Source organism: Chelonia mydas, chromosome 23 (assembly GCF_015237465.2).
Source record: "Chelonia mydas isolate rCheMyd1 chromosome 23, rCheMyd1.pri.v2, whole genome shotgun sequence".
NCBI lineage: Eukaryota > Metazoa > Chordata > Testudines > Cheloniidae > Chelonia > Chelonia mydas.
The window spans coordinates 9,561,133-9,574,838 of record NC_051263.2 but is presented as its reverse complement, the minus strand read 5'-3'; the positions used below and the strand labels follow the sequence as shown (position 1 = coordinate 9,574,838).

At 60.1% G+C, this 13,706-nt stretch overlaps 1 protein-coding gene across 1 annotated transcript; it reads right to left on the bottom strand.

The window, feature by feature from the left end:
• Positions 1-5,284: 5,284 nt before the first annotated feature.
• Positions 5,285-8,665, bottom strand: LOC102946517 (serine/threonine-protein kinase SBK2). Its single transcript, XM_037884588.2, has 4 exons — positions 8,578-8,665; positions 6,977-7,144; positions 6,364-6,566; positions 5,285-6,028 (listed from the first exon to the last, which is right to left on the bottom strand). The coding sequence occupies exons 2-4, from the start codon at positions 7,140-7,142 to the stop codon at positions 5,435-5,437; spliced, it is 963 nt and encodes a 320-aa protein (XP_037740516.1). The 5' UTR covers positions 7,143-7,144; positions 8,578-8,665; the 3' UTR covers positions 5,285-5,434.
• Between the last annotated feature and the right edge of the window lie 5,041 nt (positions 8,666-13,706).

Sequence of the window (13,706 nt, the reverse complement as noted above, 5' to 3'; positions counted from 1 at the left end):
ACAAAGCCCGTTGCCAACTGTGTCCACATATCTATTCAGGGGACATCATCTATCATAGGGCCTAATCACATCAGCCACACTATCAGAGGCTTATTCACCTGCACATCTACCAATGTGATATATGCCATCATGTGCCAGCAATGCCCCTCTGCCATGTACATTGGTCAAACTGGACAGTCTCTACGTAAAAGAATAAATGGACACAAATCAGATGTCAAGAATTATAACATTCATAAACCAGTCAGAGAACACTTCAATCTCTCTGGTCACTCGATCTCAGACCTAAAGGTCGCAATATTAAAACAAAAAGACTTCAAAAACAGACTCCAACGAGAGACTGCTGAATTGGAATTAATTTGCAAACTGGATACAATTAACTGAGGCTTGAATAGAGACTGGGAGTGGATGTGTCATTACACAAAATAAAACTATTTCCCCATGTTTATTTTCCCCACCCTCCATTCCCCACTGCTCCTCGGACGTTCCTGTTAACTGCTGGAAATGGCCCACCTTGATTACCACTACAAAAGGTTTTCTTCCCCCCCCAACCCCCCCAGCTTTCCTGCTGGTAATAGCTCATCTTAAGTGATCACTCTTCTTACAGTGTGTATGATAACACCCATTTTTGCATGTTCTGTGTGTATATAAATCTCCTCACTGTATTTTCCACTGAATGCATCCGATGAAGTGAGCTGTAGCTCATGAAAGCTTATGCTCAAATAAATTGGTTAGTCTCTAAGGTGCCACAAGTCCTCATTTTCTTTTTGCGAATACAGACTAACACGGCTGCTACTCTGAAACCTGTTGGAAGACAGGATACTGGGCTAGAGGGATCTTTGATCTAACCCAGTATGGCCACTCTTATGTCCCCTGGACTCAACCAGCCACGTGCAGTGGGATTCCATGACATACATGGCTCTGTGCTGAGTGCTGGCAGATCCAGGACATGGCCAGAGATTTATGGGCAGTGCCAGGGCCAGACCTCCATTGGGCTGAGCAGGGAGGCTGGCTTGCTGCCAGGAGCAGAATTAGAAATGGCTGGCACAGAGCCGGGGGGCAGGGGAGGAGGGGGCTGCTGCGGAGCTGCAACTCAGCTGGACGCTACACAGCCAGGGAGCACAGAGTGGGGAAGGGGGAGGTGTGGGCTGACCCCCGCAGTGCCCTTCAATCCCAACCCGCAGCTCCCTGGCCCCTGCTAGTCCTGGGCTTCCACCCAGGCAGCTCTGCCAGTGCCCCTCAATCCCAACCCACAGCCCCTACTATCCCAGCCCTGGACTCCTCCTCAAGTTCTCTGCCAATGCCCCTCACTTCCGACCCACAGCACCTGCTGTGGCAGCTCCCCACCGCAGCCCCGGGTCCCTTGGCTGCTCTCTTGCTGTCACACCTTGAGCCTGCAGATAGTGACATGTCTCAGCGATAAACAGAAGTGGTTTGGGCTGGGCTGGCAGGAGAGTGGACCTGCCTGGAGCTGAGCAGGCGTAGGGCACGGGGTGTTGGCTCTGCACCTGGCTTCCCTTTAATCACCGATTCAAGGCGGGGACGGGGGGATTAGCCAGTGTTCCCTGGAGGGACAGTAAATCTGGCCCAGTAAACAGGGATGGGGGTCAACAGCCCTGGGGCGTGTGACGGGGTCCAAGGGGCAGCCCATCTCGCTGGGATGCAGCCAGCCAGGGAGCCCAATGCACCCTGCTGCCACGGTGCTCTGTGTAACTCCTCAGCCTGTGGGCCCCGCCCCACATGAACACCAAACGCCAGGGCATCGGTACCTACTGCCCAGCAGGGAAGCACTGGGCCCCATGGGGCAGAGCTGTGGTTATGCAGGCAGAGCCAGTGCCATCACATCTGTGCCACAGGAGAGGGGGGATGCAGAGTCCTGAACTGTGCCCAGGGCGCTGGGAGTTTGAGATGCCCAAACCCCCACAGCCAGAGCCTTCCCATCCCCTCCATGGTGCGGGGGGGCACTGCCCCTTTTGTTGGACCCTGGACATCCCTGTTACCCAGAGAGAGGCTTGCTGCATGCTGAGGCCTGGCCCGACGCAGTCCGGTGGCAGGGAGTTCCCCAGGCTCAGTGGGTGTTGTCTGAAATCAGCTCCCCTGGGAGCAGCCTGAAATGCATGGCTCTGTCTTACTGCTCACCCCTGCTCTGCATCGCCACCTGCCCACGGAGCCCTGCGCCGGGCAGCACCACCCATGGACCGGTCTCTGAGCAGGGACATTTAGTGCAGACACAGGGAGAGGTCTGAGGAGGTCAAATGACGTCCCTCCCCTCCCACCCCCACCACCCAGGTGCATGACTCTGTATCAGCCCCAGAGACCCACAGCTTCAGCAGCAGGGAGACAGCAGCTAGGCCAGGGTCAGCCTTTCCCACAGCAGCTGCCAGACGTCCTGGGAATGGCCTCTTGTGTGTCATTCCCCGGGGCCTTAAAGCACAATGGCTTTATTTAAATGCGGCCCGAAGAGCCTCCCACCAGGCTTCCTCAGCAGCGCCTGGGCTCTGGCCCCCCAGCCCGGAGCGCGACCGCCTGAGCTGCGGGACTGACTGCGCTAGCTGGCAGCAGCAGGAGACCATTATCCAGGCTGGCTGGGGATGGGCAGTGAGGGGGGGCAGGTACTTGGGGTGCTCAGGGCTCTCCCCCTCATTAGGGGCTCTCCCAGCCGTTTCCCAGGGCCGTGCCTGTTGCTGCTGCAACAGGGAAAAGGGGGCCGTGGCCGAAATCTTCACAAGGTTCATGGCCAGTGATGATTTCGGCCACGGCCCCCTTTTCCCTGCGCCGGCGAAAGATGGGAAATGACGCATTTTGGAAATAACAAGCATTTTGGCCAAGCCCGGTGGATTTTCACGGGCAACAAAGGCACTGCTGGAGCCAGGGTCTTCCTGTGCCAGACAGCAAAGGCCTGCAGCAAACGATGAGGGTGGGGGGCGACAAGAAAGGACTCTTTTAGGATGGAAGGTGTAAGGCAGCCTAAGTACTGGGTGCTCCCCATTGCTCCTAACCAGGCCCCCTGCAGTGCCCTGGCACCTGCTGTTCACCTGCCCTCGCCCGGTCTCTGAGACGGTTTCTGCTCAGGACAGGACTTGGCCCTCTCACGCTGGCACCACCTCAGCCTGGCCACCATGGCCCCTGGGATGGCTCTCGGGGTGCCCAGGGTTGGGCGTCACCATGTTACCCCCTGCTGCCTCCAGCCACAGACAGACTTGCTGGTGCTTAGTTGGGTGCCAGCTCCCTGATCCCTCCAGCCTGGCAGCCACTGGCCAGCCTGTTACCCGGGGTTCTTTCAACCCAAAGCGCTTGGTAACTTTTACTCTGTGCGAGGTGGTGTCAGGAAATAAATCAGGGGAGACGCGGCTGGCCGACCCATCGATGGCTGGCACAAACAGGACAACACAAGAGGGCTTTCACTTAAAGCTAAACTTTACTTAGTCTCAAGCACTTATACACACGTCCGCAACAGGTTAGTAAATCACCCCCAACCCTTGATCATTACCAAAGCTGAGTGTGGCTCTCGAGTGGCACAGCGGCAGCCCGTCTGCCGGTGGGGAACACAAGATGCTTCCAGAGGGAGAGTCCAGTCCCGAAGAGTCCCCCTACCTCAAACTTTCCATCCTTATTTAGACATGAGTAATAGCATGACATGTCCCTTAAAGAAAACTTGTTAAGCAAGTAGTTCCAATGGGCAAGAAAGAGGCTCCTTCTGATTATTGATTAACCAGGGGTGGGTTTTTCCAGAGTTTGCAGCCTTGAGGCCCAGGTAGAGATTCCTGGGGCACATCCTGCTCTTCCAAAATGTGTGTATCAGCAACTTCAACACAATTCTTATCAGGAAGGATGCGGGGTCAAGCTGCCCTTTCTGTGGCACCCCCCCCTCCCCCCCCCCCCCCCCCCCCCCCCGCCACCTTGGTTAAACTGAGACTGTTGAATGGCCAGTGTAGAGCCTGCTGCCTTGAAGCCATACTGGTTTCAGGCACTTTACTGGTTTGCCAAAGTCTCCCCGTACAAGCCCACGTTTGCCTCGTGGGTGAACAGCTGGGCCTGAGCCCCTCAGAAAACCTCCCGCTGTGGTGTGCTGCCCCCTCTCCATTGAGCACACCCCGTAATGCTGGGGCTGCAGCCCCCATGGGACCGGGGCACACACCAGCGTGCCCAGTTCCGCTGCAGCCCCTTGCACGACAGCCCCGCCCTGAGCTCTGGTCCCAGAGAGGCCAGTGAGGAAGGGCAGGGGCAACAGAAGGGTGCCACATAAACCAAAAGCAACACCTGGTGTCTGGAGCCTGCCCTAAACCCACCTGCCCAGGCTAATCTGGCTAAAGTGTATCCGCACTGCCCAGGTGCAGGACAAAGGGGGTCTTTCTGCCTTCTGCTCATAGCCCCAAAATTCATCCTCTGTCCTCCGAGTCCAGATAGCCCCCTTCGCTTAGTGTCAGGCATGTTGCTGCCCTGTTGATTTCACCAGCGCACAGCCTGGGTGCTGGGTTCCCCTCCCCCCACCCCTCTATGCACAGACTGGGTGCTGAGTTCCCCCCCCACGCACGGACTGGGTGCTGCGTTCCCCCCACCCTATGCATGGATTGGATGCCCCTCAATCCCAAGCCGCAGCCTCCAGCTACCCCAGCTCTGAGGTCCCTACCATGTCTTGGACCCATTTGCAGTACAGAAGCCCCCTTGCCAGCCCAGTTATATTTAGTGGCCGTGTGCGGCCGCATGCCTTCGCCACTTGTTGACAGTTTCCAATTACAGCTGTGCCCGGAGGTTCGTGTCTTGAGGCCTTTGGCATCTGGGGTCAGCAACAGGCCACATGCCGGAAACACAGCCAGGAAACAGGGTGCAAAGCCAGCCCTGTTCCTGTACGGGATGTGCACCGTGGGGCTCAGCCCCCACGCCCCACAGTCTCCACCACAGGGGCTGACCCCACTGCCCATGCAGCCCCACCGTGGGGAGTCTCAGGCCCTCCCTTCAAATCATGCACCTCCACTGCAAGTCCCTGCCCTCCTGCCCCATACAGCCACGGGGCTCAGTCCCTGCCCTCCTGCCCCATACATTCCCGTCGTGGGCAGCTGGCCCAGCTCAGAGAGTCCATGGTGGTTGGGGCCAGTAACATCAGCCTGGGGCCTGTGGGACGAAAGCAATGACTGAGGAGCGGGAATGGGCCGTGGGTCTGATCTGGGGCTTTGTGGGTCGTGGAGGACGGTGTCAGGCAGGTGGACCCATTGCTCTGGTATGCTGAAGGAAGCTCCGAGCTGCTAGTGTTAGGATTGTGCTTTTACTCCCTCCCCCCGTCCCCCTGCCATCTCTGCAATCCCCCAGGCCAGGCCCCCAGCACCAGCCTCTGGCCATGGTCCCCGCTAAGCAATGTGTCCTGCAAGTCCTTGGTCCCTGCGGCCCCTTGGCCGTGGCGGGTGCCTGTGCCTGGCGGCAGTGCCCATGAGGCTGGGGCTCAGCGGCAATGGCTACTCCCCCGCAGAGTCCTGCCTCCACGGGCAGTGCCCGGCTCCTTGGGTTCCAGCCAGAGGCACTTGATGTGGGCCATGGCAATGCTGGCTGGGCTGCGCTGGCTGGGGTCAGGGGTCAGCAGCCCTCGCAGCATCTCCTGGGCCTCGTAGGTGAAGCGCCCCCAGCGGGGTGGGCGCGGGCGGACACGGGGGCTGCGATGCCAGCGCTCAAAGTCCCGGTAGTGCCGGTCGGCGGCCGTATGCCAGGGGAAGAAGCCGGTCAGCACGCAGAAGAGCAGCACGCCCAGGGCCCAGGCGTCCAGGCTGGGCTGGGCCGGCAGGCGGGCCGAGGGCCCCAGGAGGCACAGCTCGGGTGCCGTGTAGGGCAGGTTCTCAGGCAGGGCCTCGATGGCAGTGCCCTGTGGGCAGCTCAGCCCAAAGTCGGTCAGTTTGACACGCCGGCACTCAAGGTCGAGCAGCAGCACGTTCTCAGGCTTGACATCGCGGTGAACCAGCCCCTTGGCCCCCATGAACTCGAGGGCGCTGGCGAGCTGCAGAGCACAGCGCTTGACATACAGCTCCGCGAGCCCGAACCCCACCTAGGGAGAGAGGTTACACACAGTGCCCTGGAGGGGAAGGGCTCTGGGTCCCACTGCCCACCTCACGGCCAGCCAGTCCCTGCCCTGGGGCGGATGGGAGCCACCCCCTGCCACCCCCAGCGGGGAAAGGCCTCCTGTCCCATTCCCTGTGCCTGCCTTGGGGCTGGATCTGAGTTGGTGCCCGATAGAGGGGAAAGGTCCCATGTCCCAATCCCCACCCCTTGAGCCAGCCAGTCCCCGTCCTGAGGCCGGGTGGGGCGTCCCCTAAAGGGGACAGGCCCATGTCCCATGCCCGTCCTCAGTGTGGCTACGTCGGAGACTCCGGCTCATAGTACCTGTGGCTGCAGCAGGGAGAAGAGGTCCCTGGCAGGGGCGAGCTCCTGCGCGAAGACATAGTGGTGCTCGGTCTGGAAGGCGATGCCCAGGGCGCTGGCGATGCAGGGGTGGGCGGCCAGGCTCAGCGAGATGCAGTACTCGCTCAGGAAGTCCCGCAGCTCAGTGTCCCGCTTCTCGATGAACTTCAACGCCAACGGCCTGCCTGGGGGGGAGGGACGTGCGGAGGGGTCAAGGCTGCTGGCCCCCCACAGATCATACCCCCTCCCCTATGCTGGATCAGACCCTTCCCTTGCACTGGATCAGACCCACATATTCTCCACACACCCCCTATGGATCAGCCCCCTGCCACCCCATGCTGCTCTGTGGGGCCAAGGGCTGTCAGGCTGTAGGATCCCAGGGCCCGGCAGCTAACCAGGGTGTGAAGTCGGGGGGCAGAGGGGCTCAGTGCTCCATGCCTGGCTCTGGACAGGGCTCCCCCTCCCCAGCCGGTGCCCATCAGGGGGTGGGCTCAGTGCTGGCGCTCCTGGGGGAACAGGAGCAGTGAGTTCTGTGGGAGGTGGGGCCACATGGACACAGACTGCCCCCCCCCCCCCGGGGCAGCCCAGGCCCTACCTTGCCGCTGGTGCACGGCCAGCAGCACGTGGCCATAGGAGCCGCTGCCCAGCTCCCTCAGGATGGTGTACGACTGGGTCACCTCCAGCCTGGGCAGGTTCTGCGCCGTCAGCTCCATCATCTCCTCCAGCTGCTGCTCTGCGCCCCACGGGGCGGGCAGGGTCATGGCTGCGGGATGGGGAGGGATGGGGTTGTTACCACCAGGAGTAGTGTCCAGACGGCCCCCCGGGGACACAGACATCACCAGCCCAGCACTGAGACACGGCCGGCGTCGGCACCTTTGCTTCGCCATGCTGGCCTCAGGGCTGCCCACCTAGGGTGACCAGGCGTCCGGTTTTCGACTGGAACACCTGGTCGAAAAGGGATCCTGGTGGCTCTGGTCAGCGCCGCTGACTGGGCCATTGACCGTCCAGTTGGCCGCGGGGTCTCAGAGGAGGGGCAGGGCAAGGGTATTTGGTTTTGTGCAAGTAGAAAATTGGCAACCCTATGCCCATGCCGTGCCCAGCTGGCTAATGCACCCTGCTCCGTTTTGGGACGCCTGGGCCCCTGCACAGCGGACAAGTCTCCCCCAGGGCTCTGGCTCAGGTGGGCTCACTGGGCAGAGCTCACAGGGTGGAGCAGGAGGCTGGAGCCCAGGGGCTCAGTCTTGGGGGCGGTGAGGCCACGTGGCCTGCCCTGAAGGGCGAGTGAGACCCCTCAGGGGTTTGGCACTCAGGGTTCCTCCAAGAGACAATTTAATGGCTGGGGCATAGCACTGCTCCTGTGGATCCGTGATAGCTGCTTATACAGAGACCCCTCGCCCAGTGCTGAGATGCGACTGCCTCTGGGGAGGGGTACGGGGGGCTGTTTATACAGGGACCTCGCCCGGTGCTGAGACGTAGCCACCTGTGATGGGGTGCAGGGTTTGTTTCACACAAGGTTATGTCCCATTGAATAACAGCCCCTCCCAAGCCCCTTGGGGCCTGACAGCAGCTTCTCCATCCCTCTCTGCATGGGCCTGGGGCACCAAGACATGGCTTCCTGTAGATGCCCAGCTGTGGACCAAGGGGACATACCCCCCGCACTGGGCTCCCCTTCCAGCCTGTGGAGTTTGGGCAGACTCCAGGTCCCACTGATGCTCTGCACCTGGGGAAGAGCAGCTCCCTTGCCTCGGTGACACCTCTTCCTGCCCCACTGAGCCTGAACTGCCCCAGGCCCCTCTACAACCCTGGGTTCCGGCACCAAATTCATACCGACAGCAAACCCTGTATCACTTCCGAGCGCAGTCAAGGCCTTAGTCAGAGGCAGAGCCAGGGAAGTAACCTGGCTCCCAGCCCTCCTGCTGGAATCACTAGACCCCACTCCCCTCCCAGAGTTGGGGATAAAACCCAGGAGTCCCGGCTGCTACCTGGACTTGCGCAGGGGAGGAAGTGGCCCTGGTGTCAGTGCCCCCAGCACCATGTGCAGTTAATGCGGGACCAGCAGCCCTGGACACCCCTTGGCATCTTCAGGCTGGGAGCTGCCAGCAGCAAGAGAGGGGCAGCATTGAGAGGCCCACCCAGATAAATCAGTGGAGCCCTGTGGGCTTGGGGGGCACCAGATGAAAGAGGGACCCCACTTACTTGCCTCCTGGAGCTGGAGCCCCACAGTATGCACAGGGGAGCCGCTGATTCCAGCCCTCTACCTTCCCGTCTGTCTGTCCGCTGGCCTGGGATGAGCCTTTTATCCCGTCCACCCCGAGCTGGAAAGGGTCCCGTGGTGTCTGGCAGGTCCCAGCTGGCAGTGCGAGCCAGGGGTCGGGTGCGGTCAGCGCCGGGGGCTGGCACTCGCTGCGCCGGGATTAGCAGGCACTTATCTGGGTTATTTTTACCAGCTGGCACTGGATACTCCAGTCCCCCAGCCCCCACTCTCATTTACTGCTCCCCTCCCCCTGGCCCCCCAGTACCCTCTGTCCAGGATTAGCTTGTCCCAGATGTTCCTGGAAAGTCAGCTCCTGACAGCAGGGGAGCTCCCCACCCTGGAAACCCACTGGGGAGCTGGAGCAGGGCAGAGACCCTGCTGGGGTGAAGCTCCAGGAAACACCTTCCCCCCAAAAGAGCACAAAGCATTTTCTGGCATGGTATACAGGGACCCCTTGCCGGGCACGGAGATACAGCCACCTCTGGGGTGGGGCACAGGAGCTGTTTATACAGGGACACCTTGCCGGGCACTGAGATACAGCCCTTCTGGGCTGGGAGCAGGGGCTGTTTAAACGGGGACCTCTCGCCGGGCACTGAGATGCAGCCACCTCTGGGGTGGGTGTGGAAGTGGTGGACTAGCACCTGGACAGGCTGCATGGGCATAGGGAGATGGAGATGGGAACATTTCTCAAGAAGGAAGGTAGCCGGGATTGTCCAGGACGTGTGGTTCATGCCGAGACATCAGAGAACATGTCTCCCTCACACTGCAATGTGAGGACCCCACTTACAGTCTGGGCCTGTGGTGTTACTTTTGGTAAGACAGATATGAGGCCCCTTTCACCACATGGGGGCATTGGGGGTAAGCACTGACTGCTGGGAATTGCCCCCAGCCAGCCCCCCATCCCAACTCTGGGTTGTCCTTGGTAGAATCTACCAGGGGGGCTGGGAGCCAGGACTCCTGGGTTCTGTCCCCGGCCCTGCTGGTACAAGCTGCCACCCCTTTATCTTCCCCATGCCCCCTGCAGATCCTGCCCTGCCTGCCAGGTATGCTTCCTGCTGGAGACTCTGGCTTGTGAGGGGCAGCATGGGGGGCCCTGCCAGTCTGGGGAACTGCAGAGGTTGGGGTTGGCTGGGGAAGCTCTGGGGCGCTCATGAGCAACTGAGCCCCACACCCCCACAGGGTCGAGTCCCGGAGGCCTGCTCCCGCTCCCTCTGTTGTTTGCCTGAGTCTCTGGGTGGGGGGAGGAAGGGCAAAGGAGGCCTGGGGGCAGGGCAGGGACGGCTCAGGCGGGCATCAGAGACTTGGGCCGTTGCTGTTCCCAGAACCACGGCAACATGGCCACAACAAAGGCCTATTCTGGGATCCCCTCAGGGGGGCTCTGTGCTTGTGCCATGGCGACAGCCCCAGATACAGCACATGGCATCTGCTCTGGGCAGGGGGTGGTGGTGGTGGCAGGGACAGCATGTGACTCCCCCACCACTAGCCCCCCACCCTCTGGGCCACACGCAACCTCCTCAGCATGGGGCCTTCCCCTGGGAACAGGTTGGCTTGGGGACACCACGCCCGGTGGTAACAAGACCAGGCTGGGCTGCACTTCGCAGACACCAGATGCCAACGAACAGGGGGCACCAGACCTGGTGAGACTCGGCCACCCCCCCAGCTCCCAGGCAGGACAACCAGGGCCATGCTCCTGCTCTCTGCCCAAGGGCCAGACCCCACAGACACCAAACCGCTTTGGGGTAGTGTGGGGACTTTATACAGGGACCCCTTCCCTGGTGCTGAGATGCAGCCACCTCTAGTTTGGTGCAGCTGTTTATACAGGGACCCCTTGCCCGGTGCCAAGATGCAGTTCTGCGTGGGCTGTGGAGGTTTGTCCAGGCCCCAAGCTTCACTCCCAGACTCCAGGGGGAAACGACCTGGGTTAGGGAACCCTCCACAACAGTCTGAGTCCTTAGTTTTTCAACATCAGCCATCAGGTCCAAGAGGGGCAGCCGGAGCCAGCAGCGACTGTGAGGGGAGAGTGCCTTGTGACAAAGGTGGGGATTGTCTGTAGCATTTTATGAACTGTCTGTGTGACTCTGTACTGATCTCCTTGGATAGTATTCAAGACAGAGAGCCGCCAGGAGGACTGGCTGGGCTGGTGTGGGCCCTGCGAAGGCTGAGCCGGGCTGCCTAGGCTGGCCGAGCCGGGCTGGTTGGGCTGGTGTAGCACCAAGGAAGGCAGAGCTGGGCCAGCACAGCACCAAGGAAGGCAGAGCCGGGTCAACTGGGCTGGCGTGGGCCCTGTGAAGGCACAGCCGGGCTGGCTGGGCTGCGGCGGCACCAGGGAAGGCAGGATTCCTGGCCAGCTTGGTCCCATTCCCCTTCTTCCCTCCTACCTGTCAAAACTGCTCCCATTCAACACCATCCCGACGACTGAGCTGGGACCATCTGATTCCTTGTCCCCCAGCCTCAGCTGCCCCTCCAGCCCCACTGCCCACTAGTGACCAATCTCAATATTTCTCCTCTCTCCTCTCCCCAATGGCGGATAGTGGGGACCCACCCATTGCCCAAATCACCCACGACTCTTACACAAGCAGGGTCAGGAACTGGGACAGTGCCTGTGGGGGGAGGAGACTCTGGCTGGTGTGTGACAAACAAACCCATCTTGGGGGTCCCAGATCACAGAGAAGAAAGGTTCCCATTAGGGGTGGTGGATTATCATGGACAAGACCCTCGGCAGGGAGTGGGGATGCTTGGAAGGGGCAGGACAATTTATGGGGAACATTTGTACCTTTTCTCTGCCCTGGAGCTGCTCTCAGATGTCCTTGAGAGCAGCCTTCTCTATGGCCACGTCCACCCGTTCCTTCTCCTCCTCATCCTCTGAGTCCCTGGGAGTCCCTGCACCAGGGAGAGAAGGCGACAGGGTGACTCCTGCTGCCACTCAGGGGAAGGACAGGGGCGTGGTGGGGAGAGCAGGGTTAATGTTCCCTCTTCCCACCTCAGGGACCCAGGGCAAATTGGGCCCCACACTCCCCCTCTCGGGGATGCCTTCAGCCTCCAATAGCTTCAGGAGCCCCTAGTAGAGGAGCCCCCCTCCACCCCCGCCACTGTGCTGGATTCCCTGGGAGGTGCCTGCCCCCCAGGCTGGGCTGCGGCAGCACCAGGGAAGGCAGAGCCGGGCTGGCGTGGTTCACTGATTGTTACCTGCAAGTTAGTTTTAGTCTGGCAGAGTCTTGAAGAGTTTGCTGGCAAGGTAGAGAGGCTGGCGTGTCTGGCACAGGGTAACAGTGGCTGATGGTTCTGGGTGTCCTGAGCAGAACCTCAAAGATGGAGAAGTAGTTCCTGTTTGTTTCACGCTCATAGACCCATAGCAACATAGCCAAAGTGGGAGAAGAGAAGAGAGTGTAGCAGGGGAAGTGCTGGGGTGAGACCCAGTTCAGTTCCCAGGTCTCTCCCAGGTTTGTGGGTGAGATCTAGGGCAGGTCTCTGCTGGACAAAGGACAGTCTCCTGCTCCTTACAATAATTTGTGTCCACGGGAGAGAAGGGCTGATTCCTTCCTTGTGACTCTCAGCAGCTCCCTAGGAAGGAGCCACTGCTCTTCTCTGCGGACCTTCTCCTGGATCTCACAGGAGTCTGATGCTCTCACTCTGCAAGCCTGCCTGGGGCCTTGGAGCTAGTGCTCAGCAGAACCAGGCAGAGCCCCGTCTTAGAGCACCAGCGCCTTCCCTCTGTCCCTGAAGGAGGCAGGGCCCCAACACTGCTCTGCACTGACTGCCCTGACTAAGGGTGGCCCAATGTGCTCTCAGGTAGCATGACACAATGGAAATGTGGATCATCCAGTCTCTCATTTCCAGGCCTCCCCAAGTTACAGTAAAATTCCTGTTGCCCCTCCCCATTGTGCTCAACTCCCAGATGTGCTGGAGGTTGCTGTCAGCAGGCTCTTCAGCGTGGCATCCATGGACCAGAGGCCTTCCTGCTCCTGGGACAGAGGAGTAGGTTGATGATCTACCTGCCCATGGCCATGGTTTATACTCCATGCAGGGCAGTGCACAGGAACTGCGATTTCCTGTTTCGGATCCAGTGGCAGCTTCAGGAGACTGTATATGAGACCTTGCAGTTGCGGGGTGGGTCGGGGGGGGTGTGTCCAGACAGGCACTGATTTGTGTGTGGAAGTTTGAGGAATAGGGCAGAGGCCCATATGGGGCAAGGAGGGCAGGGACTTGGGAAGCAAGAGCAGAAGATCAAACACTTTCTAAATGCGGGTCAGGATTATCCCCACCTTCAGAGATGCCCCGAGGGGTAAATGGCTCTTACCTCCACGAGGGGGCGGGGTCTTCCATTTAAGCCGCTTTGAGACCCAGCACTGCTTGGGTTGATGGGACGAAGTGACCTGTCCCCACTGCTCCCTGAGGTGGCTCAGCTGCAGGCTGCCCCCGTCTGGGAGGCGGTGACAGATCCCAGGGCCTGGGAGACAGCTGGGGAGGAGGCTCCTATCCATTTCCCACTCGGAGATCCCGTGAAAGGGCCAAGGGGAGAATAAAGGGCGGAAGGCGAAGCTAGCCCTGAGTCTCTGTCCCATCCCCATCTCCTCAAAAGTGGAGCTTTCCGAGCTTCAGTTGGGCAGAGGGGCTGTAGCCATGACCCAAAGACCTCTCTGCACCATATGGGTCAGGGAGAGCTCTGCCTGGGCACATGAGGAATGGGATAGGGGTCAGGCCAAGGAATGGGGGGAGGGGAAAGAGAGTGAGAGGAAGAGCTCATGCCCCAGATGAAGGAATTTTGGGGGCAGAGGGAAGGACCCTGCTCCACAGAGAGGGGAGAGAATTTCTATCACTGCCGGGGGGCTCCATTTCCCTGTCCGCTAGCTCCCCATTTACAGGGAACCAGAGCAGGACCTGCAGCAGGGAGCGGGAGCTGCTGACCATAGGAGGGGAACCTTTCAAGGCATCCGATGCGGCACCTTGGGCAGCAGGCGCAAGGGCCGGATGATGCGGAGCTGGTGCCTAATATTGGCCGTGACGTCCTCCTGCTGCAAGGGAACGAGAACCTGTCATAGACTCAGACGCCCCCCAGGATTAACCATAGGCA

Excerpts from the sequence above, each read along its gene's own strand:
- LOC102946517 (XM_037884588.2), bottom strand. The coding sequence starts at position 7,142 with ATGACCCTGCCCGCCCCGTGGGGCGCAGAGCAGCAGCTGGAGGAGATG. Across the intron at positions 6,567-6,976 it reads GGCCGTGCACCAGCGGCAAG|GCAGGCCGTTGGCGTTGAAG; the intron begins GTAGGGCCTGGG and ends CCTCCCCCCCAG. Across the intron at positions 6,029-6,363 it reads TCTCCCTGCTGCAGCCACAG|GTGGGGTTCGGGCTCGCGGA; the intron begins GTACTATGAGCC and ends CTCTCTCCCTAG.